Below are 25,711 nucleotides of genomic sequence, written 5' to 3' on the forward strand. Positions count from 1 at the left end.
CCCAGTGCCTTTCCCTTGGGCTCCTTCCTTCTCCCGTTGATGCTGAACCCTCCTGACAAAGTGGCTGCAGCTCCAGGGTGTCACTGCTGGGTGTGACAGGGAGGGGACAGGGGCTGTGATAGGAATGGGGGCTGTGACAGGGACAGGGGCTGTGACAGGGGACAGGGGCTGTGAGAGGGGATGGGGCTGTGAGAGGGGATGGGGCTGTGACAGGGACAGGGGCTGTGATAGGGGACAGGGGCTGTGAGAGGGGATGGGGCTGTGACAGGGACAGGGGCTGTGACAGGGGACAGGGGTTGTGAGAGGGGACAGGGGCTGTGACAGGGGACAGGGGCTGTGAGAGGGGACAGGGGTTGTGACGGGGGACAGGGACTGTGACAGGGGACAGGGACTGTGACAGGGGACAGGGGCTGTGACGGGGGACAGGGACTGTGAGAGGGGACAGGGCCATGACAGGGGACAGGGACTGTGAGAGGGGATGGGGCTGTGACAGGGGATGGGGCTGTGAGAGGGGATAGAGGCTGTGACAGGGGATGGGGCTGTGAGAGGGGATAGAGGCTGTGACAGGGGACGGGAGCTGTGACAGGGAGCAGCCTGGCAGGTGGTTTTGTTTTCCAGAGGAAGGGATTTTTGCTCTGTTTGTGCCACAGCCCCGAGAGGAGCAAATGGGACTCGTGGCAGGAGCAGCCCCTGGCTCTCAGCTGGACTGGGGGGCTGCTCCGGATCCGTGGCATCCTTGTGGCTCTTTAGAAACGAGAAACAATGGTTCTCCACGAGCCAAACGCCCGTGATTGAATCAGGAACTCGCCGCTTCCCTCCCTCCCTCCCCGAGCACATCCCTCTGCTCCAGGATCCGGCGGCTCCTGGTCCAGTTGGACGGGAGCACAGCTGGATTTCCGAGGCAAAAGGCACGAGGGGTTGGGGCTCCCGGGGCTGCCATAACCTTTCCCTCTTGAAACCTTTCCCTCTTCTTGAAAGGCAGCCCGGTTTTCCAGAGGCGGGAGTCTAATGCGGGAGTCTAATGCGTCGTGGAGTGTGAAAACAGCGCCAGGGCTCGGAGCGATCCTGACACCGCCAGTAACAAACCAGTTCGAACCATTAACAGCAATTAGAGCCGGCGGCAGACGCTAATGAGGTCGAGCAGGGTGTTAAAGGGCCGTGACAGGCGAGAGGCAAAATCCTCGGGAATCCCCGGGGTGCGGGATCAGCGGCTGCTGTCACAGAGCCGCGCTCTGATCCCACATCCAGCTGGGAAAGCCCCGGGAGCTGCTCTCCCGCCGCCGCCGGGTCCTTCGGGGGTTTAAAGAGCAGGGAGGAGGGTGAGAGAGGGAAAGAAAAAACTCGTTTGTGCAGATTTCCCACCCCCTCTGCTTTCCTCACACGTCCATTCCCATCCCTGCTGCCGCCCTTATCCCACTCCACGGGGTAAGGACACAGGGCAATTCCATGGATAAATGTTCAGCCTCACTTTAGGAGCACCACAGAGTTCAGAAAGTTTGGAATTAGCTATTTTCCCAAGCTCTGGGTGCTGGTACCAAATAGTCCAGTGGTCAAATCATTCACCGTGCCAGAGGGTGGGGAAAAGCTTCCCAAAATCCCTAGGAGAGGGGAAACACTGAGTTGCTCCAGTCTCTGGAAGCAGCTGGGGCTCAACCCTGTCTGTGCTTCCAAGATTTCCACAGGAACAGGCCTGAGCAGTCTCCCGGGCTGGGGACAACTGCCCAAGGATCATCCAAGGGGGGGTTGACGTCAGCTAAAGGGAATTATGGGATCAGGCTTTCCAGAAACACCAGGAAATCAGGAATGAGGGCTCTTGGATGGCTGGGAGGGGAAAACCAGCCAAGCAATTCTCGGGGAGCTGGTGAATCCAAGAGAGCAGAGGAGTGGAGCTGCTTCATCCACCCGCCATCCAACGGCGAATCCCTCCGATCCCTGTCATCCCACAGATCCCTGTCATCCCACAGCGGGATGCTGAGCGTCCCCAGGGCGAGAGCGAGGTGCAGACGGTGTGGGAAGCTCTCCCAGGGCAGGCTGGGAGGGGAGGATGTGTTTTCCAGGCAGCAGGAAGCCCCCGGCCAGCCCAGCCCCGGCTGCTCGGACACAAGAGCCACTTTCCTGTGCCGGGGCGGGAAGTCCATGGAAAATCCAGGAAAACCGGGCAGGTGGGAGCGGGGAGGAAACAGCCCTTCCGCTCCCATCCCACGGAGCAGGTCCTCAAGGAAAAGGCAGGGGTGGGGCTCCGGCCACCTCGGCGGGATCGCGGTTCCTTCCAGCTTCCCGCGCCGGGATCCCTCCCTGCGGCAGCTTCCTCTGGGCAGGACTCGCTTCCTGCTCCTGCTCCGGGTTCTTTTTGCTTCCAGCGCCTCTCCCCGGCCCCTTGGGATGCTCCTGCTCCACATCCAGGATGGGATGAGGGAGAGGGATGGGAGTGGCTCCGTGGGGATGCTCCAGCATGCCGAGGACACCGGGAAGGAGCGGAGATGGGTGTTGAGGCTCCTCCACCCAGAACTCCCCAAGGCCACCCACCCCTCATGGGGTGTTCATCCCAAAAGAAGCAGAGGACACCCCACAGGGTGTTCATGCCAAAAGAAGCACAGGACACTCATGGGGTGTTCATCCCAAAAGAAGCACAGGACACTCATAGGGTGTTCACCCCAAAAGAAGCACAGGACACCCCACAGGATGTTCATCCCAAAAGAAGCACAGGACACCCCACAGGATGTTCATCCCAAAAGAAGCACAGGACACTCATAGGGTGTTCATCCCAAAAGAAGCACAGGACACCCCACAGGGCGTTCATCCCAAAAGAAGCACAGGACATCCATGGGGTGTTCATCCCAAAAGAAGCACAGGACACCCCACAGGGTGTTCATCCCAAAAGAAGCACAGGACACCCATGGGGTGTTCATTCAAAAGGAAGCACAGGACACCCCATGGGGTGTTTATGCAGAGCGTGGAGAAGGTGGGAAGAGCTCTCCAAGCCTGAATTCCCCCAGTTGAAGGGTTCCAGCACTGCTCCTGGGGATTCTGTACCCACCCTCCAGCATCACCCACACCCCAGGACGCTCCAGATCAGCCCCCACAGCCCTGAGCTGGGGGTTCCTTTGGGTTTCCCAGAGCAGGGTGGGCTCTTACCCTTCCTCTCTCCTCTCCCACCATCCTCGTTGTCCTCCGGGAAGGGCGGATCCAGCTCCTCATCTGCAGGGGGGGAAGAGCAGAGAAGTCAGGGAAGGGCTGTGAGTGCCACAACCACCCCAAACCCCCGGGCAGGCCGAGTGTTTCTGAGAGAACCCGACTGCCAGGATAATAAATTCGTGGCCTAATTGCGGAGAGGGGAAGGGAGGAAGTCACAGATAATATTTTAAAACGTGTTGCACGGAAAAAAAATATGAGTTGTTGTTAAGGCTGGTAAAGACAAATCACCTCTCAGGGCCCCATAAATTCAGGCAGCACTTTGCTGGGTGTCCTGGAGGAAGAGACGTTTCCTGTGCTGGACTCACAGCCCAGGGAAAAAATGGGACTCCCAGGAGGAATTCCAGGACAGAAACGTGAGGAAGGAGCTGGGATGGAAGGAGGAATTAAGGAGGAAGAGGAGTCAGGCAGAGGAGGGTTGGGGAAAGGGATGCAAGAAATGATGGCATAGAAGAGGTCAAGGAATTCCAGTCATGGGGAAGGCCTGGAAAAATGGGTGCAGGCTGGCAGGAGCTGCACAGGAATAAGCTTAAATCTCAGGATGAGGAGGACATGGAGGGGTTGGAGCTTGTGCAGGGAAGGGAACGGAACTGGGAAGGGGCTGGAGCAGCTGAGGGAGCTGGGGGGGCTCAGCCTGGAGCAAAGGAGGCTCAGGAGGGACTTTCTCACTCTACAACCCCCTGACAGGAGGGGGGAGCCGAGGGGGGGTCGGGCTCTGCTCCCAGGGAACAAGGGATGGGATGAGAAGGAACGGCCTCAGGCTGTGCCAGGGGAGGCTCAGGTTGGATACTGGGGAAAATTCCCTCCTGGGAAGGGTGGTCAGGCACTGGAACAGGAGGAGTCACCACCCCTGAAAGTGCTTAAACAACCCGTGGATGTGGCACTTGGGGACGTGGTTTTGTCAGTGCTGGGTTAATGGTTGGAGTTGATGATCTTAGAGGGCTTTTCCAACCTTAATGATTCCATAAATAACTATTAAACACCAAGGCAGGTAGGACCCATCCACCCTGAGCTGCTCTGGGCACTGGCACAGGTCGGGTGAACAGCATAATAAAATAATAAAAATAATAAAAAATGAGGTAAATAATAAAAAAATGAGATAAATAATATAAAATAATACAAATAATACAAAATAATAGAAATACTACTAAATAATATAAATAATATAAAATAAGTTAAATAATATAAAGTAATATAAATAATATGAAATAACATAAATATTAAATAATGTAAATAATACAAAATAATGGAAATACTACTAAATAATATAAATAATATAAAATACTATAAATAATATAAAATAACATAAATATAAAATAACATAAAAATCCAAAACAATATAATATTGAATAAATAAATAATATAAAATAAAATGAATATAAAATAATATAAATAACAGAAAATAATAAAAATATTATTAAATAATATAAAATTATAAAATAATAAATTAATATAAAATTATGTGAATACAAATTAATATAAATAATATTAAATAATATAATAAATTACTGTAAATTAATAAAATTAATATAAATTAATAAAATTAATATAAATTGATAAAATTAATATAAATTAATAAAATTAATATAAAATTAATATAAGATTAATATAAAATTATAGAAATAATATAAAATAACATAAATAAACCCAATTCCCAAGGTTTTCCAAAAGCCAACGCCCACGGAAATTGCTCCCCCTCTCCTCTCGGGGAGGGAGGGGCAGCCCTGGCACGGCCGAGCCCGGGGCAGAGGAGCCCCTGTCACCCCCCAGGGGACTCGGCTTTGCCGTTCCCCGCGGGCAGAGCCGGCAGGAATCGCTCCCGGAGGCCGGGGACGATCCCGGCGCTCCCGGGAAGCGCCTCCCGGCCGGAGCCGATCGATGCAAACCAGGTCAGGGCTCGGCCGCCCCTCGCAAATCACATCCCGAGCCGGGAGGGTCCCAGCGCCTGCTCCCCCTCCCGACGGGAAGCGGCACCAAAAATCTTTCCTAAATAAATCAGCCTTTATTGTAAAACTCGGCCCCCGACCAGACAGAACCTCGTTAGCATCGATTTTGAGATAAATTATTGAAAGTGGCTCTTGCCTGCTCTTTGCATTTGTAAAGGAGGAGGGAAGCACAGCCCTGACAGCCCTGGGCTCCCAGCATCATTCCCGTGTCCCAAATCCTTCTGCCCGGATTCCTTCAGCCTTTAAACTCAGTGGCACAACCCCAAATTCCATCTTGGCACGGAAACCAGGCTCCTGTGCCAGGAAAAGCCCCAAAACTGGGGCAGCACCACCCGCCCCGCTGCTGCTTCCCCCCGGACATCCTCACATCCCTGCCTGCATCCTGCCGGCACTGCTTCCATCCCAGAGCCAGGCTGCCCTCGGGAAACCTCTCCCCAGAGCCCTTCTCCCACCTCCTGGCACGCACACGGGATCCTTGGGACACACGGGATCCTTGGGAAGCGTCGGTAGGAAAACGCACACGTGGCACGGAGGAAGCGCCGCCGTGTCCCTCATTCCAAGGGGAGCAGAGCTCTGGGAATCCTGGCACTGCCAGCTCCTGCCTGGACACGGAGCTGGGCAGCCAAGGGAGCCACAGGGATCCTGGGGAGATTTATCCACCCTGCTCCCTTCCTATTTTCTGGGAGCTCCCTCCCGGGATGGGCTCTGTTGCTGGAACAGCTCAGGGATGAGCTCAGGCTGGGGGGGGTCCCACCATCCTCACTCCCCAGGAACCAGGCAGGGATTGGGAAGATTTTCCCAAGCAGCTCTTCCTCCCTCTCCCACCTTGGGCCATTCTTCCCCGTATTTTATGGAATGGGGGGTGTTCCACCAGGAATCCAAGGCAGGGCCCCCCCTTCCCTGTGTCCATCACCCATCCAAGGCTTGGACAAGGAGCTCTCATTCCTCGGGCCCCAGTTTCCTTTTCCTTCCCTGCTGATCCCTCACTCTGTGCCTCTTCCCAAAGGTGCTTGGAGGGAATCCCAGGTGATTCCCAGAGGGTGGGTGTAGACACCCTGGGATGGCACCACCAGGTTCATCCCTGCCCGTTCCACCCCTTGTCCCGCTCCCACATTCCCAGGCACATTCCTGGTGGATTCTGAGCTGTGAAATCCAGGAATGGGATCCATCCCCCACCCTGCCCCCCAGCCCTGCTGCATCCAGGTGCTTTCCTGGAGTCAAGTCTGGAAGTGCTGCTCTGCCTTCCCACGACCCCAGCGTGTGATCCCAGCCAATATTTGGATTTCCCAGGGATGAATCAAAGGGAAATGCTGGAAAACCCAGCCCAGGGGGCTGTGCTGCCTCTCCCTGTGTGGAACATCCCAACCTTGGCCACTCCACCAGTGGGAAAACGCCTTTAACACCCCGTGGGCACCCACTCTGGGGTCTGGAGCCCCCCTGGCACAGCCAGGATCCCTCAGGCCCTGCATCCCAACACTGTGGATCTCACATCCCGGAGCTGCCCGGGCACATCCTCAGAGGAGCTGTGTTTTAATGTAGCAATTTGATTCAATTTTCCACTCTATAAAATTACCCATCACTGCTCGTTGCTTCCTAACAGACACCTTCACTCTTAATTTAACAATCCCATCGAATTCTGCCAGGGAAATTGGAAAAATTTATCACCTGTGAAATTTTATTTTTCCTTGGTTGTGTCTGTTTTTGTAAAACTTCATTAACGACGATGACTTGCTGAGGAAATTATCTCTTCATCTCCCTCCTCTTCTCTTCCCCCCCCCCTTCTCCTTCTTTCTTTCTTTCTCAGTTTTCACTTGGGACACGAGGGAGGGAGAAGCTCCAGCTGGGATGGGGATTTTCCCTGTGCTCACTGCGGGGTCACAGGGGTGGCAAGGCAGCCAGGAATGCTGGAGAACCAGGAATGCTGGAAAACCTCAGCCAAGGCAGCCAGGAATGATGGAAAACCAGGAATATTGGAAAGCCTTGGCCAAGGCAGCCAGGAATGCTGGAAAACCTCAGCCAAGGCAGCCAGGAATGCTGGAAAACCTCAACCAAGGAAACCAGGAATGCTGGAAAGCCAGGAATGCTGGGAACCTCAACCAAGGTAGCCAGGAATGCTGGAAAACCTCAGCCAAGGCAGCCAGGAATGATGGAAAACCTCAACCAAGGCAGCCAGGAATGCTGGAAAGCCAAGAATGCTGGGAACACTCAGTCAAGGTAGCCAGGAATGCTGGAAAGCCAGGAATGCTGGAAACCCTTGGCCAAGGCAGCCAGGAATGGTGGAAAACCTCAGCCAAAGAAGCCAGGAATGATGGAAATCCTTGGCCAAGGAAGCCAGGAATGATGGAAAACCTCAGCCAAGGCAGCCAGGAATGATGGAAAGCCAGGAATGGTGGAAAACCTCAATCAAGGCAGCCAGGAATGCTGGAAAATCTGGCCAAGGCAGCCAGGAATGATAGAAAACCTCAACTAAGGCAGCCAGGAATGATGGAAAATCTGGCCAAGGTAACCAGGAATGCTGGAAAACCTCAGCCAAGGAAGCCGGGAACACTGGAAAACTTCAGCCAAGGCAGCCAGGAATGCTGGAAAGCCAGGAATGCTGGAAGCCCTGACAGACCATCAGCACCCCCAAACACCATCCTGGGAGCACCCCAAGGCTCCTGCTGAGCCCAGGGACTGCTGAGGGTGCTCCCGAGGGAAGGAGGGGATCAAAGAGCTGAGGATGAGAAGAGAGGAAGGGAAGGTGAAGAAGGGAAGATGAAGAAGGGAAGGTGAGGAAGGGAAGAGGAAGGGAAGAGGAAGGGAAGAGGAAGGGAAGAGGAAGGGAAGAGGAAGGGAAGAGGAAGGGAAGAGGAAGGGAAGAGGAAGGGAAGAGGAAGGGAAGAGGAAGGGAAGAGGAAGGGAAGAGGAAGGGAAGAGGAAGGGAAGAGGAAGGGAAGATGGACACAGGCCGAGGGTGTGTCCTGGAGCTCCAGCTCTGCTCCCAGCACTGGATGCCACAAGCCACTGCTTCCCCCTTGGCAGCAATTCCAAGGGGAAGGTCTCAGGCACAATAAAACCTCCTGGTGCTTTTTAAGAACCACCACAGACAGAAGGTTCTGCAATGAGGAAGAAGAAACAAGGACCTCTTTTTTTTTCCCATCCCTGAATTCAGACACTGCTGGATGCTCTCAGGGGTGGGGTTCCCACCCTCAGGGCAGAGGCAGAACAGGCTCAGGTGACCTGCTGGCCGAGCCCTGGGCTGTGTCACCCCCTGATTCCTGTTGGCAGAGCCAGAAATGTTGCAGGCCTGTCACCCTCTGAGCCTGTGGGGTCTGTCCAGCCCTCGTGAGAGGGCACCAGCTTGTCTTTAATGCAGTTATTTTATCATCTGGTGGCAGGGCAGTAATTGTGTTACAGCCCTGCCTGCCATGCCCAGGAGGGAGCATTTCCATCAGCTCAGCTCTGATTTTCCAGGTAACACAGCCCAGAGATCCCACTCTCACCAAACTCAATCTGACTCGAGTTGAAAGGGAGCAAAACCTCTAAAAGCTGCTTCACCCGAATTTACTGATGAGAACACCCCCAGAACAGGGAGGGTTTGTTCTTGGGGTCCAGCCTGAGCAAAAAAATGGGGTGAAACCTTTGATTTTTGGGGCCATGAGATGTTGATTCCCATCAGCGTGTGGCGGGGCCGAGGTTTCCTCCCTCGTTCAGGGGGAGAAGAGGAAAGGGGTGGTTTGGATTTGGGGTCAGGGGGAGAAGAGGAAAGGGGTGGTTTGGATTTGGGGTCAGGGGGAGAAGAGGAAAGGGGTGGTTTGGATTTGGGGTCAGGGGGAGAAGAGGAAAGGGGTGGTTTGGATTTGGGGTCAGGGGGAGAAGAGGAAAAGGAGGGTTTGGATTTGGGGTCAGGGGGAGAAGGGGAAAAGGAGGGTTTGGATTTGGGGTCAGGGGGAGAAGAGGAAAAGGAGGGTTTGGATTTGGGGTCAGGGGGAGAAGGGGAAAAGGAGGGTTTGGATTTTGGGTTCTCACCTGGCAGGACCTCGTAGATGTCCTCCCCTTCCACCTCCACGTTGGGCTCCTCCTGGGTCAGGGTGGTGTTGTGGGAGGTGTTCATGGAGTCAGAGCTCTCCACGTCGTTGTAGAGCTCTTCTTCTTCCTCCTCCTCCTCCTCCTCGCACGGGATAGTCAGGGAGCTCAGGTCTGGGGCGGGGAGAGCAAAAAAACCGGGGTGAAAACCAGCAAATTCCCTACTTTCAGCCAGGGGAAACCCCCACACCAACCCCTGCGCTCGCTCAAGGTGTGAACTGTCCCCGGGAGCACCCGAGGTGACAAACGAAAGAGGCGTAAACGAGCTGAGAATTGGCCAAAAACAAAGGAAAAGCGGGGAAATCCAAGAGAACAAAGCCAAATTCCACGTGTGCCTCAAGGAACGGAGCCTCCCTGCTTTCCAGAGGGTTATTCCAAAGGCAGGGCTGGAAGTTTCGTCTAGGTGTTGTTGGTGTCAAAGTGTTCCCGGGTGGGAAGGTGCTGCCGGGATCTTCCCAAAGAAATGGGACCCGCTGGATGGGGCCAAACTCACCCTTCAGGAGGAACTGGATCTGGTCCACCCAGTCTTCAGCCTCTGCTGGGCTTGGGGCTGTGAACTGGAGAGAGGGGCAGCTGTTACTGGGCTGGGTTGGAGGGAGAGCAATGGGATTTGCAGCTGGAACAAGGGTTTCAGCCCTATAAATTATTTCAGCCACACAAAAGGATTTCAGCCCTATAAAGGATTTCAGCCCCACACAAGGATTTCAGGCCTATAAAGGATTTCAGCCCCATAAAAGAATTTCAGCCCTATAAAAGAATTTCAGCCCTATAAAGGATTTCAGCCACATAAAAAGATTTCAGTCCTACATAAGGATTTCAGCACTATAAAGGATTTCAGCCCCATAAAAGGATTTCATTCCCATAAAGGATTTCAGCCCCATAAAAGAATTTCAGCTCTATAAATGATTTCAGCCCTATAAAAGGATTTTCAGCCCTATACAGGATTTCAGCACCACACAAGGATTTCAGCCCTATAAAATGATCTCAGCCCATTGAAATCCACTGAGCCTGAGTTTCCTTTTCTCTGTTGTCTTCTGCAGAAGATTTGGAAGGTGACAGCTGCTCATCCCCCCAAAAAACCCAACTAAATATCAACCCCAGAAACCACCAAACCTCATCCCTTGGCTTCAGCCCCCACTCCCAGCAGGAGTTCACACCCCGGGGGGTTGGGAGGAGTCCTTTGGAAACAGGGAATGGCGATCCCGGCTCTGCCATTGTCTACCCTGGGACAGCGGGAAAAGCCATTCCAGGGCTTTATCTCCCTGTTCCAAGCAGGGAAGGAGCAGCAGGACAAAGCCAGACCCATCCCAGAGGAAGCCTGTCAAGCTCAATTCGTTAAAATAATTCAGATGGAAACCACGATTCCCCACGGAACGGGCTCTGCTGCCCCCCCCCCCCCCCCCCCGATCCAGGGCCCTGCATCCCAAATCTCCCTGAAGCCCATCCAGGCTCTCATTCCCACTCTGTGGATTGGATTTTTAGGCTCCCTCCTGGATGCTCAATAAACTGCAGGTTTATGTTTATCCTGGCTCTGCAGGGCTTGGTTAAACCCGGGCTTTTCCAACTCGATCCTCGACTGGTTCCACCCCTTGTTCTCCCTGATCCTTTGGGAGAGCCCAGGATCACCCCCCGTGCCCAGGGAAGGTCCCTGCTCAGGTGGGGAGAAGCCCCTCCCGAGGTGCTGCTGGTTTTATGGAATTTCAGCCCTACAGAGGATTTCAGCCCCACTCAAGGATTTCATTCCTATAAAATGATCTCAGCCCACTGAAATCCACTGAGCCCAAGTTTCCTTTTCTCTGTTTCCCGCAGAATTATGGAATTCTTTGGAGTTGGAAGTGACCTTTGGAGGCCACCTAACCCACCGACCCCTGAAATGAGGGACACCCCCAGCCAGCCCAGGCTGCTCAGAGCCCCATCCAACCTGACCTCGGGTGTTCCCAGGGATTGGGAATCCACCACCTCTCTGGGAAAACCTGTGCCACCCTCACTGCCAAAACAAATCGGGGTTTCCCCAGGAATTCAGACATTCCCAGCCCTCCCGACCCTGCAGGGCCAGCCTGCACCTCAACCCCTACACCTAGGACCATGGGTTTTTATTCCCAGCCCAGAATTCCATGTTTTCCCCCCCCCCGTTTCCTACCTCGTAGGTGCGTTTGCCAGGGCAGGTTAACTCGAAACAGCATTTTTTCCGGGAATCTTTGCGGAGGTGGGAAACCAGCCGGGCACTGTAGTGCTCGATGGAGAAGGTGCCTCTCGGTTGCTTGCCTGGAAGCAGAAAAACGGGCTAAATGTGGGAGTTTCCACAAGAATTCCACCCCACCGAAACCCACGGAGCCCGGGGTTCCTTCGCTCCGTCCCCTGGAGACCGTTTGGAAGGTGAAAACTGCTCATCCCCCAAAACCCCGAGCAAACGACCCCAAAAACCACCAGACCTCACCCCCCGGGCAGCAGTTCACACCCCGGGGGTGGGATGGGATGGGAGGAGTTGGGAAGCTCGTTTGGGAAAACAAAAAGTGCTGGAGCTCCTCAGACAAAGGACGTGGGAGGAGGACAAAGACCCATCTTCACCCTCAGACCCCCCCCGGGGTTTAACCCCGTCCCTGCTGCGGGTTGGAACCCCTGGATGGGGGGGGGGAGGGTTGTAGGGCCTTTTCCTGCCCCTGGAATCCTGGGAAGCCCATCCATCTCCTGTCGGGATGGACCTGATGGAGCATGACAGCAAAATATTGATACCCACCAGCAAGAGGATTAAATACAGGCACCGGGGGTTGGAGCTCATGGAAAACTTGGAATAGCCTTTTATTCACCCCCCAGCTCTGTTCCTTGTCCCCTTTTTTCTCATTTCATCCCCATCAAGGGGGGGAAAAATTAAATCAAGCTGAGCTCTGCCTTTCTAGAACCCTGATAAGGGATTAATCCCGGCCTTCCCAGGTCAGATTTTATCCAGTCCTTCACAGCAAAGGCTCTTCCCTTCTCTTTTTCATCCCTTTCCCTGTATATTTTGGGAACAAATGCGGGTGTGTCTCTCTCACCACTTACTTTTCTCGTTGGCATAGTAGTAGAAGGTCTTTCTGTTGAGGACACACCACCTCTTGTGCCACTCTGCCCCAAAAAAGCTGTGATCTGGCAAAGAAAAGGGCGTCAAAAGAGGGGGGAAACAGTAATTTTTGTCCTTTCACCGTGTGTTTCACATGGATGTGATGCTAAAAGGGCAGGAACACTCTTTGGGTTAAACCTCCCTGATATATATATATAAGTAAAATAAGTTTTAATCTGCAGCTGGAGGAAGCTAAACCAAGCACCAAGTCCTAAGCTCAGCTGATGGGATAAAAAAAAGGGGCTGTTCTTGCCTCCCCCCACCTTGTCACAGAGTAAATAAATCAGGATAAAATCGGAGTGATGAGGAAATAATTTGTGGCCTTCGCAGGAGTTGGTAAAAATGGAGATAAACCCGAGGCTGACTCAGGGGCCTTATCTCAAGCCCTTAATGGGTGTGATGCTCCCAACTGCTGGGGTTTTATCCTCATTAGGGATCGCTCGTTAAAAGGGCACATTTGGCCTCAGAGGGCTGGGCTGCTGCTTAATTCGATTTTTTTGGGGGGAGTTTAATCTTTGTGCAGTTGGATGATCTGCAAAAGAGAAAAAAAAAAAAATCGAGGCCCCCTCCTCGTCCCTGAGAAGGGAAATCTGCACATTTGGCCTGTACAAATCTGCAGGGAAAAAAAAAACCCAACATGTTTTCCTGCTTCTTCTTCCCCTGAAAAGTCGAATTATTGGCAATTATTGACAGGACACCCCCAAACCTCACCCTGTGATTCCAGGTCTTACCTCGGGATCTCTTCTCCAGGTATCCTTGCTTCAGGATGTTCCCTGTTTCTGGGACAGGCTTTGGTGGGTTCTCCTCCAGCCCTGCAGGGAGCAAAGCAAAGGAAAACCTTGGGATTCCCCATTCCCATTCCCACATACCCTCAGCTCCTTTCTCTGCAGGAGAAGCCAGAGCAGGGGCCTGGAGGTGAAAAGAATGCTCTGCCACGATCCCACCAGATTCCCACAGGAGGGAAAAGGCTCCCAGGGGTGCTCAGGGAAGGCAGGACCGTGGTTGTCAGGGATGCAGAGCCCCATCCTCAGCCCTCCTCCCCCCAGCCAAGGCTCTCTGGGAGCTCCCAGGAGGAGCTGCTCAGGTGGATGGACCTGGAAAACACAATCCCCTTGTCCCAGGGCTGCTCTGGACCAGGGCTCCTCACCCCACTGAGGGCAAAACTCACCCCACTGAGGGCAAAACCCACCCCCAAACCCGGGGTCAGGACCCCTGGGGGAGCTGCTGTTTTCCCACTTGTGCTTTGTCCCACTGGAGATCAATTTTTCATGGAAGCAGATCCCCTGTTTGGGGTTATTTGTGGCCCTGGTTCATAAAATCCTGGAATCGTGGATGCTTTGGGCTGGAAGGAGCCTCGAAGACCATCCACTTCCAACCCCCCAGGGCCACTTTCCACTAGCCCAGGTTACTCCAAGCTCTATCCAAGGGCTGCTCTAGTGGGAATTGCCACAGCAGGGAATTGGAACTGGATGACCTTTAAGGTCCCTTCCAACGATTTTATAATTTTACTTTATAGTTTTATAATTTATATTTATTATAGAAATATATTATATTATATATAATGATATAATTCTATATATTATATATTGTATATTATATAATTAATCTAATATTTATATATATAGTATATTATATATATTATATATTATACTATTAATATATAATATATTGTATATATTATATATACAATTAATATATAGTATATGATATATATTATACACACATAATATATATACATAATATATTATATAATGTATTTATATAATAAATATAAATTATAAAATATGTATATATTATACATAATTCATTATATGTATTACATAAAATATATAATATAATATAAATATATATAATTATATCGTAATTTTTAATAATTTTATAATTTATATTTTATGATTTTATAATCCCTCTCTGCCTCAGCCCCCGGAGGGGCCAGAACCCCCCGAGGTGCCCCCCCCTCCCTGGCACCCCCCTTCCGTGCCCAGGTGAACACACCTGCCTGGCACAAACCCCCTGCAGCCACTCCGAGCATCTGCCCTATAAAAAAACCCCACATCGTCTCCTTAAAAATGAACCAAAAACCAACCAAAACCCAAACCCAGCCCCGAGCCCTTTTGCTGATGCAAATCCCAAAATGTCATTTTCGGGGACATTCACAATTAGGAAAACGGGGCCGGGGAAGCCGGGGAGACAAAAAAAAAACCCCAAAACGCTTGAGCGGAACTTTTCTTTGGCCGTTTAGAACCTTTCCCGCAGCGGGGGGACGGAGGGATCCCAACAGCGCCGGGAGCGCGGACTGAATCACCCGGGAGGGGAGGAGGAGATGGGGAGGAAAAAGGGAGCTGCGAGCGCTGCTTCGCTTCCTTAATTTCATTTCCTCGCAGCGCGTTCCCAGCAGGGGCTTCCCCTCTGCCCCATCCCGCTCCCGCTGGAAAAGCGGCTCTGGAAAAGCCGGAGCGCGGGATGAGGTCGCTGCTCAGCATCCCGGGGCTGGGATGGGTCCGGCCATCCCAGGGCTGGGCTTCCTGCTCTTCCCGCCGTTGCCAAGAGGGATCTGGGGAGCAGGGAAGCAGCAGGGATGGGATGGGAGCCACGGGGAGCTCTCCCAGCCCCGCATTCCCTCTCTCCATCCATCGTTTTGCTGGAAGCAGGACCCCTGGGAGAGCTGCTGCCTTCCCAGTGGTTCTGCTTTGCCCTGTTTGAGATCAATTTTCCATGGAAGCACAGCCCCTCTTTGGGGTTATTTGTGGCTCTGGCTCATGGAATCGTGGGATCAGGGAATCACGGGATGCTTTGGGTTGGAAAGGACCTGGAATACCACCTGTTTCCAACACCTTCCACCAGCCCAGGCTACTCCAAGCCCTGTCCAGCCTCAGATCCCGGGATCTGCTGGGCTGGCAACTCCCTGGGGCCTCTGAAGCACCACCAGGAGCCCAAACCTGTCCCCCTGTGCAGGAAAATCAGGAGGGAAGGAGCCTCCCCTCCCCTCAAATACTCCAGACAAGCTGACACAATTAAGGAGGGGCTGCAGGGGCTGATTTGATTCCACAGGGCTCTGGAAATTTGAAGTCTGACAGCCTGTGACAGGGAGGTGGCAGCTGGAACCTGTGTCCTGCCCCTCTCCTGCATCCCTGCCCATCCCCTCCTGCATCCCTGCCCATGCAGAGCCCGGGTTAAATCCATGGGATGTGGGGGATGCAGCACTGGGGGCTCTGCCTGGCTGCACACGGGGTTGGGGTGATGAGGGGGGTGTCCCCAAACCTCCCCAGCCTGGCCCTAAAACAACCCAGATGGCTCCTGCCTGCAGCAAAGAGCTCAATTCATCTGCAGTCACAGTCCTGGGGGGGTTCTATCTCTTTAAAATCCTAATGGATGCCCAGAGGATGTGGAGAGGGAAGTGGGAACACAGGGGGAGGTGGGATCACGGGGGGAGGTGGGAACAGAGGGGAAGGTGGGATCACAGGAGAAGGTGGGATCACAGGAGAAGGTGGGAGCCCAGCCCCAGGGATCCCTCTGGTTCCCGAGGGCAGAGGGTTTCATCTCCCAGATGTTCCTGCCCTGGGAACACAAATCTGGCAGGAAAACCACGGCTCAGCACATCTCCAAGGGCTGGAAAAGCCGGCCTGTGGCCTGGTCACCTGTTCCAACCACCGAGGGCCACTCACCAGTCAGAAAACCAGAAAGAAAAGGCTGTAAATTCCATATTTTCCCAGGCACAAGGTCCCTCTCTGGTCATTCCCAGCACTGTGGCAGGACTGGGATGGTCCCAGTGCTCCCTTCCACCCTGGAATCCCCCCCAGCCCACCCTTTTCCCAGCAGGTGGATGGTGCTGGAGGTGCTGCCCCTCCACGTCACCCCCCTTCCCTTCCCCAGTCACCTCCCAGTGCTCCCAGTATCTCCCCCCCCCCACAGCCTCCCAGGCTCCCCAGGGACCTGCTCATCCCCCAGAATTTCCCTGAGGATGAATTTCCCAAGCCATGACCCACATGGCTCCATCTGGAGCCTCCCCCAGAAGGGCTGCTCTGGGAATTACGGCTCCACGCTGGGATCCTGCAGAGCATCCAAAGCTGTGGGATTGCAGGAATGGGAGAAAACTGGAGCCAAACTCACAGATGGAGGAGCAGATAGTCTTTCCTTTCTCCTTTCTCCTTTCTTTCTCCTTTCTCCTTTCTCCTTTCTCCTTTCTCCTTTCCTTTCCTTTCCCTTTCCCTTTCCCTGGGGACAGGCAGGGAATTGGGAAATGCTCTTGGCAGCAGCCGGGGCAGAGCAGGATTGAGGGCTGGGACTGGGATTAACCAGTCCCAGGCTGAGCAGAGACCAAGATTAACCAGTCGTAGATAAAGCAGAGACCAAGATTAACCAGTCCTAGATAAAGCAGAGACCAAGATTAACCAGTCCCAGGCTGAGTAGAGACCAAGATTAACCAGTCCCAGGATAAGCAGAGACCAAGATTAACCAGTCCCAGGATAAGGCAGAGACCAAGATTAACCAGTCCCTGGATAAAGCAGAGACCAAGATTAACCAGTCCCTGGATAAAGCAGAGACCAAGATTAACCAGTCCCAGGATAAGGCAGAGACCAAGATTAACCAGTCCCTGGATAAAGCAGAGACCAAGATTAACCAGTCCCTGGATAAAGCAGAGACCAAGATTAACCAGTCCCAGGCTGAGCAGAGACCAAGATTAACCAGTCCTAGGTTGAGCAGAGACCAAGATTAACCAGTCCCAGATAAAGCAGAGACCAAGATTAACCAGTCCCAGCCTGAGCAGAGACCAAGATTAACCAGTCCCAGATAAAGCAGAGACCAAGATTAACCAGTCCCAGATAAAGCAGAGACCAAGATTAACCAGTCCCAGGTGCTGCCAGTCAGGAGCCAACCCCAAATCCATGGAATTTGCTCCAGAAAACCACAATTCTCACCTGGGCTGGAGCAGTTCCTAATTAACAGCATCACCCCAATGACCACAATGACCTGAACACAAATAAACAAGGAAGGATCTTTGCTGGGCCCTGAATTAGTGTGGGATCCAGAGGATTTCCAGAGGAAAACCCGTGGGATTTGTGGTTGATAAGCAACAAGACAAGAGACACCCAATGGCAAAAAGCTGGGTGTGGGTTGGGTTGGGATTTAGCCCTTGGAGGGGTGGAAAACCTCCAGTTGTTGTTGACATTTGTTTTAGTTCCGTCTGGAAAATTTAACAGCAAGTTTGAAGTCAAACCAGCTTTGGCAAAGGCAAAAAACCCCCCCCAAGAACCATAAAAAAAACCCCCAAAAAACCCCCAAACCAAACCAAAAACACACACACACACACAAAAAAAAAAAAAAAAAAAAGAAAAAGAAAAAAATTCCAAGAGGAGGAAGAGCCTTTGGCCCCCCAAAAAAAGTTCCCTTCCAAATCACTAAGTCCATAATTGCAAAATAAACCCCACTAAATCTCAATATCTATTTGCACAGCTCATTAGCCAAGGGCTCCCACTCAGCAGAGAGGGAGGGGAAAATAGGGGAAAAAAAAATACAAACCAAAAAAAAAGAAAAAAAAACCCAACTCTTCAGCACCGAAGTGGATTTGGGGAGTTGCTATGGCAACTGGTGCTTCGGAGCTGCATCTCGAAATTCCCTGCTCAGATGGGGCTGGATGGTTGTCCACACACCCACGGGCTCCAGAGGAGGGGATTGGTTTTAAAATCGTCTTAAAAAAAAAGCAGGGTAAGGTAATAAATGTAGAAATAGATAAATATAAAATAAGTAGGCAAATATACGAATATATAAATATAGAAAGAAGTATATAAATATAAAATAAATATATAAATATATAAGAGGAAATCTAAATATGTAAGGAAAGATCTAAATATAAAATAAATATAGAAATCTATAAAGAAAAATCTAAATATGTGAGGAAAGACCTAAATATAAAATAAACATATAAATATAAATAAAATATATAAATATATAAATAAAATACATAAATATATAAATATATAAAATAAATATATAAATATAAAATAACTATATAAATATAAAAGGAAATGGGTAAATATTAAATAAATATATAAATATATAAAGAAATATCTAAATATAAAATAAGCATATAGATATAAATAAAATATATAAATATGTAAATATAAAATAATATATAAATATATAAAAATATAAAAATATAAAAATATAAAAAATATAAATATAAAATAAATATACAAATATAAAAGAACATATCTAAATATAAAAATAGCTAAATATGAAAATATATAAATATATAAAGAAATATCTAAATATATAAATATAAAAAATAAAGAAATAAATAGACAAAAATTAAAAAAAATTAAATATATAAATATATAAATATATAGATATATAAATATATAAATATATAAATATATAGATATATAGATATATAAATATATAAATATATAAATATATAGATATATAACTATATAAATATATAACTATCCAACCCATGTCACTCACTCCCCTGTTATTTCTCTCCCCCCAAACACAACCCCGTGTCAGACACTCGACCTGCTCTGCTCCCGGGCCGACGGTGATTTACGGTGTGAAAAGGGAAAACCTAAATCATCCCGGGCTGAAAACATTCCAGTTAGTGCAGCACGAGTGAGGAATTTATTCCCATTAACTCCCACCAGCAGCTATAACCCGCCCGTCCTTCGCTGTCCCCAACATCCTCCTCCTCCTCCTCCTGCTGCTGCTGCTGCCCGGAGCGCTCATGTGTGTGCTCCACGCTCACCATTCCTTGTCAACGGCACTGGCTCATTTTCCAGGGAATGGCGACGCTCCCGAGGCCTCATCCATCCCCTTCCCACGGCGAGGGCACGAGGACCTTCCACAGGGAGGGATGTTCTCCCAATATCCAACCTAAACCCGCTCTCTTCCCATTTAAATCCATTCCCTTCCCATGCCAAGGGCACAAGGACCTTCCACAGGGAGGGATTTCCTCCCAGTATCCAACCTAAACCCTCTCTCTTCCCATTTAAATCCATTCCCTTCCCACGGCGAGGGCACGAGGACCTTCCACAGGGAGGGATTTCCTCCCAATATCCAACCTAAACCCACTCTCTTCCTGTTTAAATCCATTCCCTTCCCACAGTGAGGGCACAAGGACCTTCCACAGGGAGGGACTTCCTCCCAATATCCAACCTAAACCTGCTCTCTTCCCATTTAAATCCATTCCCTTCCCACGGCGAGGGCACAAGGACCTTCCACAGGGACATGATTCCCCCTCACAGGGAGGGATTTTCTCCCAATATCCAACCTAAACCCACTCTCTTCCCATTTAAATCCATTCCTTTCCCACAGCAACGGCACAAGGACCTTCCACAGGGATGTGTCCCCATCACAGGGAGGGATTTCCTCCCAATATCCAACCTAAACCTGTTCTCTTCCCATTTAAATCCATTCCCCCCCTTGTCCCATCGCTCCGGGCACCAGGGGCCTCCTGTATCCAAGTTCCCTTTGCAGCATCCCAGGATACGGGATCGGGAATGCCAGGATTGAGGACCCCCCCCCCCCCGAAAAGAGCTTCTGCCCAGCTGCTCCAGCTTTTTGCCTGAGGTTTTTATTCTCTTTATAAGATGTAAAACTGAAAGTTAGCTTGAGAAATTCCCGAGGAATCTCCCCGGAGATGAGACTTCAGGAGCCAGGCTGGGATCCATCCGCAGAGCTCTCGGCTAATTCCCGCAGATTTTTTTTGGGGGGGGGGGGGAGGAAAAGGCTCTTCCTCCCCGTCGAGCACGAAGGGGGGAATAATCCCTGTCCCCAATTCCCCTCTTTGCCATTCCAAGACCTCCCTCGGCCTCACGATCCCTCCGGGAGCAGCTCCACCGGGAGAGGGTCTGGAGCTCGTTAAGAGGCTCCTGCTTTGTGCTGGGCTGGGACAAAGATGTTCCCTTTGAAACCCTCGGCATCCCGAGCCATGAAAGGAACTTTCCGGGCGGTGTCAGAGCCCCCCCGGGGCGGGTGGATTTAATTCCGAGGGATTGGAACTGTCCCGTTTGTTTTTGGGATGATTTAAATCCCCGGGGACCGAACCCCTCCCTTCTGAACGTCGGGTCGCTTTGATACTTTTTTATTCCCTTCCCGGTAACTGTTAAAAAAACGTCCACGGGAGCCGGGTTTTTATGGGAAATTTAACATTTCTTGCAGTTCACCAGCAGAGAACACTATTTCTCTGCAAAAATATTTCAGTCGTTAACACAGCTCAACAAACGTTTATTTGGGCACTTAAATTTTGTATTCTGTTCCAAACTGGGGGGAAGACGCAGCTTTTAGTGATTATTAACTTTTATTCACAGCTAATGTTCAGAGAGCTCTATGGCCTGAGACTGGGGGGGGAAAAAAAAATCAAAATCAAATAAAAACGTACCAAATCGACGGGTTTTGAGTTTTATGGGTGAAATCAATTTGCTTTTAACTTGATGGATATATGGGAGGGGGGGGGGGAGAACAAAAATTTAAATCCTGTTAAATTTAGAGCTGATTTATTTAACTACAAAGGAAGAACTGGCAGGAGTGATGGGGCTTAAAGCTCCTGGTTATCACAGTCCTCCCAGCTGGGAGATCTCATCCTCCCAAACCTTCCCCATTTTGAACGGAACCAGAGGTTGCCTTTTCTCAACCTTCCAGATTTCGGAGGAGAACAGATTTGGGGTTGGGGATGGGAGTTAAGCTGCTGCAATAAATCAAATTAAAGAAAATATTCTCCCCCTCAGCCCCTGGGTGGTTGAGTCCGGTTTGGGACCTTTCTGAAATGCTGGGGCTCTCCAGGGCCTTATTTCAGACTTGGGCAAGCAAAGTTTCGGGATTTGGGGGATTTTAAAATTCACTTTGGGGTCTTTAATGGCCCTTTAAAAGCTTCGTTTCTCAAGCAAATCGCTTTGGGTTTTTAAAGAGACCCATCTGAACTCAGCCCTTGTGACAAACCCACGGGGTCTGACGAGGCTTCCCAGGGGAGCATCCCGTGGGATCATCCTGGAGGAGCATCCCACAGCTCCCTGGCACCGCTCATGCCCGATCCAACCCCTGGAATAGCCGTGGAATACCCACTGGATGAGCCAGAAACCCCCAAAATCCACTCCGGGGTGCAAAGTGGGAGCATCAGCTCCCTTCACCCTCCTCGAGCTGAGCAAGGAGGAGACTCCAGGGGCTCCCTCAGTGAGCACAGCCTGGGATTTCACACCTCATTTTTCCCGATATTCCAGCAACTTCCACCTCCCTCCCTCCCTCCTGCCGTGGTTCCTCCCCCATCCCGGCGCTTCCCGGCTCTTTCCGGGGTCTGACACGAGCAAATCTGGTGTCTGTGAGTCCTCCCAGGCTCCCACCTCCCGCATCCCAGCTCGGCTGGGCACGGAGCCAGGTGGGAATTGGGGAGTGGGGAACATCCCTGCGAGCCAGGGCTGCTTCCAGAGAGGAGGAGAAGGGAGGAGGACGCCGGAGGCTCCGTGCTGGGCGACACGGGGCAATTAGATTAAAGTCTCTTCCATTAGTGAAGAGTGAGAGTTTGCTAAGTGTGGGATCTGTTAGCCCAGAGTCATAACAAACCCACAGATAAATGAAGTGCCAGTTACCTCCTTCCAAAGGAAAAAAAAAAAAAAAACACACCAGGGAAAAAAGAGCAAGCTGCTTCCTCTTGGAAAAACTCCTGACTCCCCTGCTTGAAACTCCAGCATCCAATCCAGTCCTACTAACCAATTTCTAGAAAACTGGCTTTTTTAATACAAAATTAAGGATGTGTGTTAAAGGGACACAGCTGGGGAATGATAAAAATGGGATGAAGCTTTAGGAAGTGCTGGGTGGGAAGGGGGACACGTCACACGTGGGGAGGGTCACTGGGAATGGGGCATCAGTGGGGCCTGGGGATGCAGCAGCCCTTCAAAGCCCCCACCCCAGTTCAGCCAAGTTTCTGCAGGATGAGAGGGCAATCACTGGAATGGGATACTTGTCCTGTGTAAAATTCATTAGGCTGCCATTCTCCTGTCAATTAATTTAAGTGGAATTTATGTGGCACTCTGCTCGCCCGGGTCCGGCTCAGTGACGGAGGGAATTGTTCTGCCGCTGGGTCGAGTCCTGCTCCGGCCTCCATCCTTCATCCTCCACCCTCCATCTCCTCCATCCCACGCCTGGGGCATCCCACCAGCCCCACAGAGCCCAGGAACCCCCCAAAACAGCCCCTGGGCAGAGACAGGAGGGCTGGGAGCCCACGGGACCTGCCCCTCACCGAGGGCAGGAGGTGGCTGAGAACCCGCCGGGAGCAGCGGGAATGTCACAGCCTTCCCCTGGAGCAGTGGGAATGTCAGAGCCTTCCCCTGGAGCAGTGGGAATGTCACAGCCTTCCCCTGGAGCAGTGGGAATGTCACAGCCTTCCCCTGGAGCACTGGGAATGTCACAGCCTTCCCCTGGAGCAGTGGGAATGTCACAGCCTTCCCCTGCAGCGGTGGGAATGTCACAGCCTTCCCCTGGAGCACTGGGAATGTCACAGCCTTCCCCTGGAGCAGTGGGAATGTCAGAGCCTTCCCCTGGAGCAGTGGGAATGTCACAGCCTTCCCCTGGAGCAGTGGGAATGTCACAGCCTTCCCCTGGAGCAGTGGGAATGTCAGAGCCCTCCCCTGGAGTGGTGGGAATGTCACAGCCTTCCCCTGGAGCACTGGGAATGTCACAGCCTTCCCCTGGAGTGGTGGGAATGTCACAGCCTTCCCCTGGAGCAGTGGGAATGTCACAGCCTTCCCCTGGAGCAGTGGGAATGTCACAGCTTTCCCCTGGAGTGGTGGGAATGTCACAGCCTTCCCCTGGAGCCCTGGGAATGTCACAGCCTTCCCCTGGAGCAGTGGGAATGTCACAGCCTTCCCCTGGCACGGCAGTGCCGAGAGCAGGAGCCGGATCAGCCTCAGGATTCACTTGTTTTCCCATTCTGGTTGCACAGTGATGCCCCTGGGGCACAACCCCCCAGTGCCAGGGGGCACCAACCCCGGGACAGTTCCCATGGGGTGAATCCAGGAGGACATTCGGTGTTGCCCGGATTTTCCAGCAGGGGAGGTGCACAGAACTGGGGAACGGATCCAGGGCTCTGTGCTGAGCTGGTTCCACCCTCTCCTTCCATCCCAGCCATCCCAGCAGTCCGGGCAGAGCCCGAGCAGCATCACCCCCCTGCCCTCGGCAGCCGGGGCGGGAAGCGGAGCCGAAACTCGGCCACTGCTTTTCCTTGTTCCAGATAAGAAAATCATTTGTCACGGGCGGGGCGGGGCGGGGTGGGCTTTTTATCGGCCAAGTGTCAGTCTGTCCACACGACCCGCAGGACAAATGTGTGTTTTATCATCCCCCCGGGCTTGGGGCCGCCCAGCACCTGCAGCAGGCGTGTGCTCCGGGAGAAAGTCGCCGTGATGGATTCGCCCATCTTAATTAATGTAAACAAACAAAAGAGGAACATCAAATAATGCCCTTGACAGGCTGAAAACGGAGCCGGGAGAGCTTTATAAAAGGAGCCCTTTTGATGTCGGGGCGGCGGGGACGGAGGTTTGTAAATAGCGGCAGCTCCCTATCGCCCCTTATCCAAATATTTTCATTTCCCATCACGGGCTGAGAGCCGGGGGTTGATGGTTTTGGACTCTTCAACTTTCAGCTTTCACCCTGCAGCCCCCAGAGGAGCACGTGGAGGAGGGCGGCGGGGGGTCACCTCACCACCCCCCCCTTCATCCCTCCCGGGATGTGCTCCCTCATCTCCCCATGGAAGAGCTGACATGGGGCACCTGGGAGACCAGGCTGGAGCCCCCGGGGCTGCTCTCCCACCCCCCCCCTCGCTGCCCAGGGAACGCTGAGCCCCTCCAGAAAACCCACAGCCCTCATTCATCCCACCCTTTTCCTCCTCCAGGCCGGAGTAGGGGATGGATCCAAGGGTTAGGGCAGTTCAGGAGCCCGACATGAATCAGTCACACCGGGGGTGAAGCATCACCCAGAGTTGGATAAACAGGATTAGGGGCGCTGAGACATGTGAACAAATCCTTCTCTTCCTCCTGGCTCTGGGCAGGACCCCCAGGGCCCAGATCCCAGTGGGATCCTCCTGCCCCAGGGCCCAGATCCCAGTGGGATCCTCCTGCCCCAGGGCCCAGATCCCAGTGGGATCCTCCTGCCCCAGGGCCCAGATCCCAGTGGGATCCTCCTGCCCCAGAGCCCAGATCCCAGTGGGATCCTCCTGCCTGACCCTGCTCCCCCTGTCCCCACCGGGCACCACAACGGGGTCACTGCAGGGAAAGGGGACACGGGCCAGCCCCAGGGCTGCCACAGGAGCAGAACATCCAGGGCCACATCCCTGATTTTGGGGAGCAGAGGGGGGTAATCACCACGGGTTCCACAGAGAGGAGCAACCCCGGGTTTAATCCAGAGCAGCAACGACACTAAAATTAGGGAGAAAAGGATGGGAGACAAAAAAAAAAAAAAAAGCTTTCCACCATAAATATCCCCTGAATTCCCGTCTTGACACCGGGGTTACATTTCGGGTCTTTAAAAACACATAGGACTGAAGTCAAGTGCTCCCATCAGCCTCCCTGGCATATTTACGGTCTCCGGGAAGGGCTCCCAGACACAAATCCCACTTTGACTTATAAAGGACCCAGCAAAGGTCAGCGCGGGGATGGACGGGGGTGAAGGATCTCCCTCCTGGGACCGCGGGACCCCAACCCGGAGCTGGTACCCAGGGGATGCTGCAGGGGAAGGAGGGGCGGGGGGTCTCCCCGGGGCGGGGGTCGCCGTTCCCGGGCAGGGCTGGGGGGGAGGAGGGAAGGATCGTGTGTCGTTCCAAGACTTTGCCACAAGGAAGCAGCAGAAGCCCAGGATTGAATGCAGGAGCAGCAGCAGCATCGCGGTTCAGCCCCGTGGAGAGCAGCAGCGGGGCGCTGGGGGCAGGGTGGGACCCCCCCGACCAGTCTGACCACCCCAAAGAGGGGCTGTGCTGATCCCCCAATCCCCTCCACCCCAAAGAGGGGCTGTGCTGACCCCCCAATCCCCTCCACCCCAAAGAGGGGCTGTGCTGACCCCCCAATCCCCTCCACCCCAAAGAGGGGCTGTGCTGACCCCCCAATCCCCTCCACCCCAAACAGGGGCTGTGCTGATCCCCCAATCCCCTCCACCCCAAAGAGGGGCTGTGCCAATCCCCTGGGCCCCCATTCCCAGTTTGACCACCCCAAAGAGAGACTGTGTTGACCCCCAAACCCCTCCACCCCAAAGAGGGGCTGTGCTGATCTCCCAAACCCCCCTGACCAGGTTTTCCACCCCAAAAAGGGGCTGTGCTGACCCCCCAATCCCCTCCACCCCAAACAGGGGCTGTGCTAATCCCCTGGACTCCCATTCCCAGTTTTTCCACCCCAAAGAGGGGCTGTGCTGATCCCCCAAACCCCCCTGCCCAATTTGA

The 25,711-nt window shown here is 52.3% G+C and overlaps 1 protein-coding gene across 1 annotated transcript in view; it reads right to left on the bottom strand.

Annotated features, from left to right (window-relative positions):
* Window positions 1-25,711, bottom strand: part of LOC116798682 (src kinase-associated phosphoprotein 1-like) — a 146,042-nt gene that overhangs the window by 21,577 nt on the left and 98,754 nt on the right. The window contains exons 3-8 of the mRNA XM_032711261.1: window positions 13,032-13,112; window positions 12,243-12,326; window positions 11,344-11,468; window positions 9,697-9,760; window positions 9,147-9,317; window positions 3,136-3,198 (exon numbers count right to left, since the gene is read on the bottom strand). Of these exons, the coding sequence (XP_032567152.1) occupies window positions 3,136-3,198; window positions 9,147-9,317; window positions 9,697-9,760; window positions 11,344-11,468; window positions 12,243-12,326; window positions 13,032-13,112 (588 nt within the window). The remainder of the gene's footprint in view (window positions 1-3,135; window positions 3,199-9,146; window positions 9,318-9,696; window positions 9,761-11,343; window positions 11,469-12,242; window positions 12,327-13,031; window positions 13,113-25,711) is intronic.

This window comes from Chiroxiphia lanceolata, chromosome 26 (genome assembly GCF_009829145.1).
Source record: "Chiroxiphia lanceolata isolate bChiLan1 chromosome 26, bChiLan1.pri, whole genome shotgun sequence".
Lineage (NCBI taxonomy): Eukaryota > Metazoa > Chordata > Aves > Passeriformes > Pipridae > Chiroxiphia > Chiroxiphia lanceolata.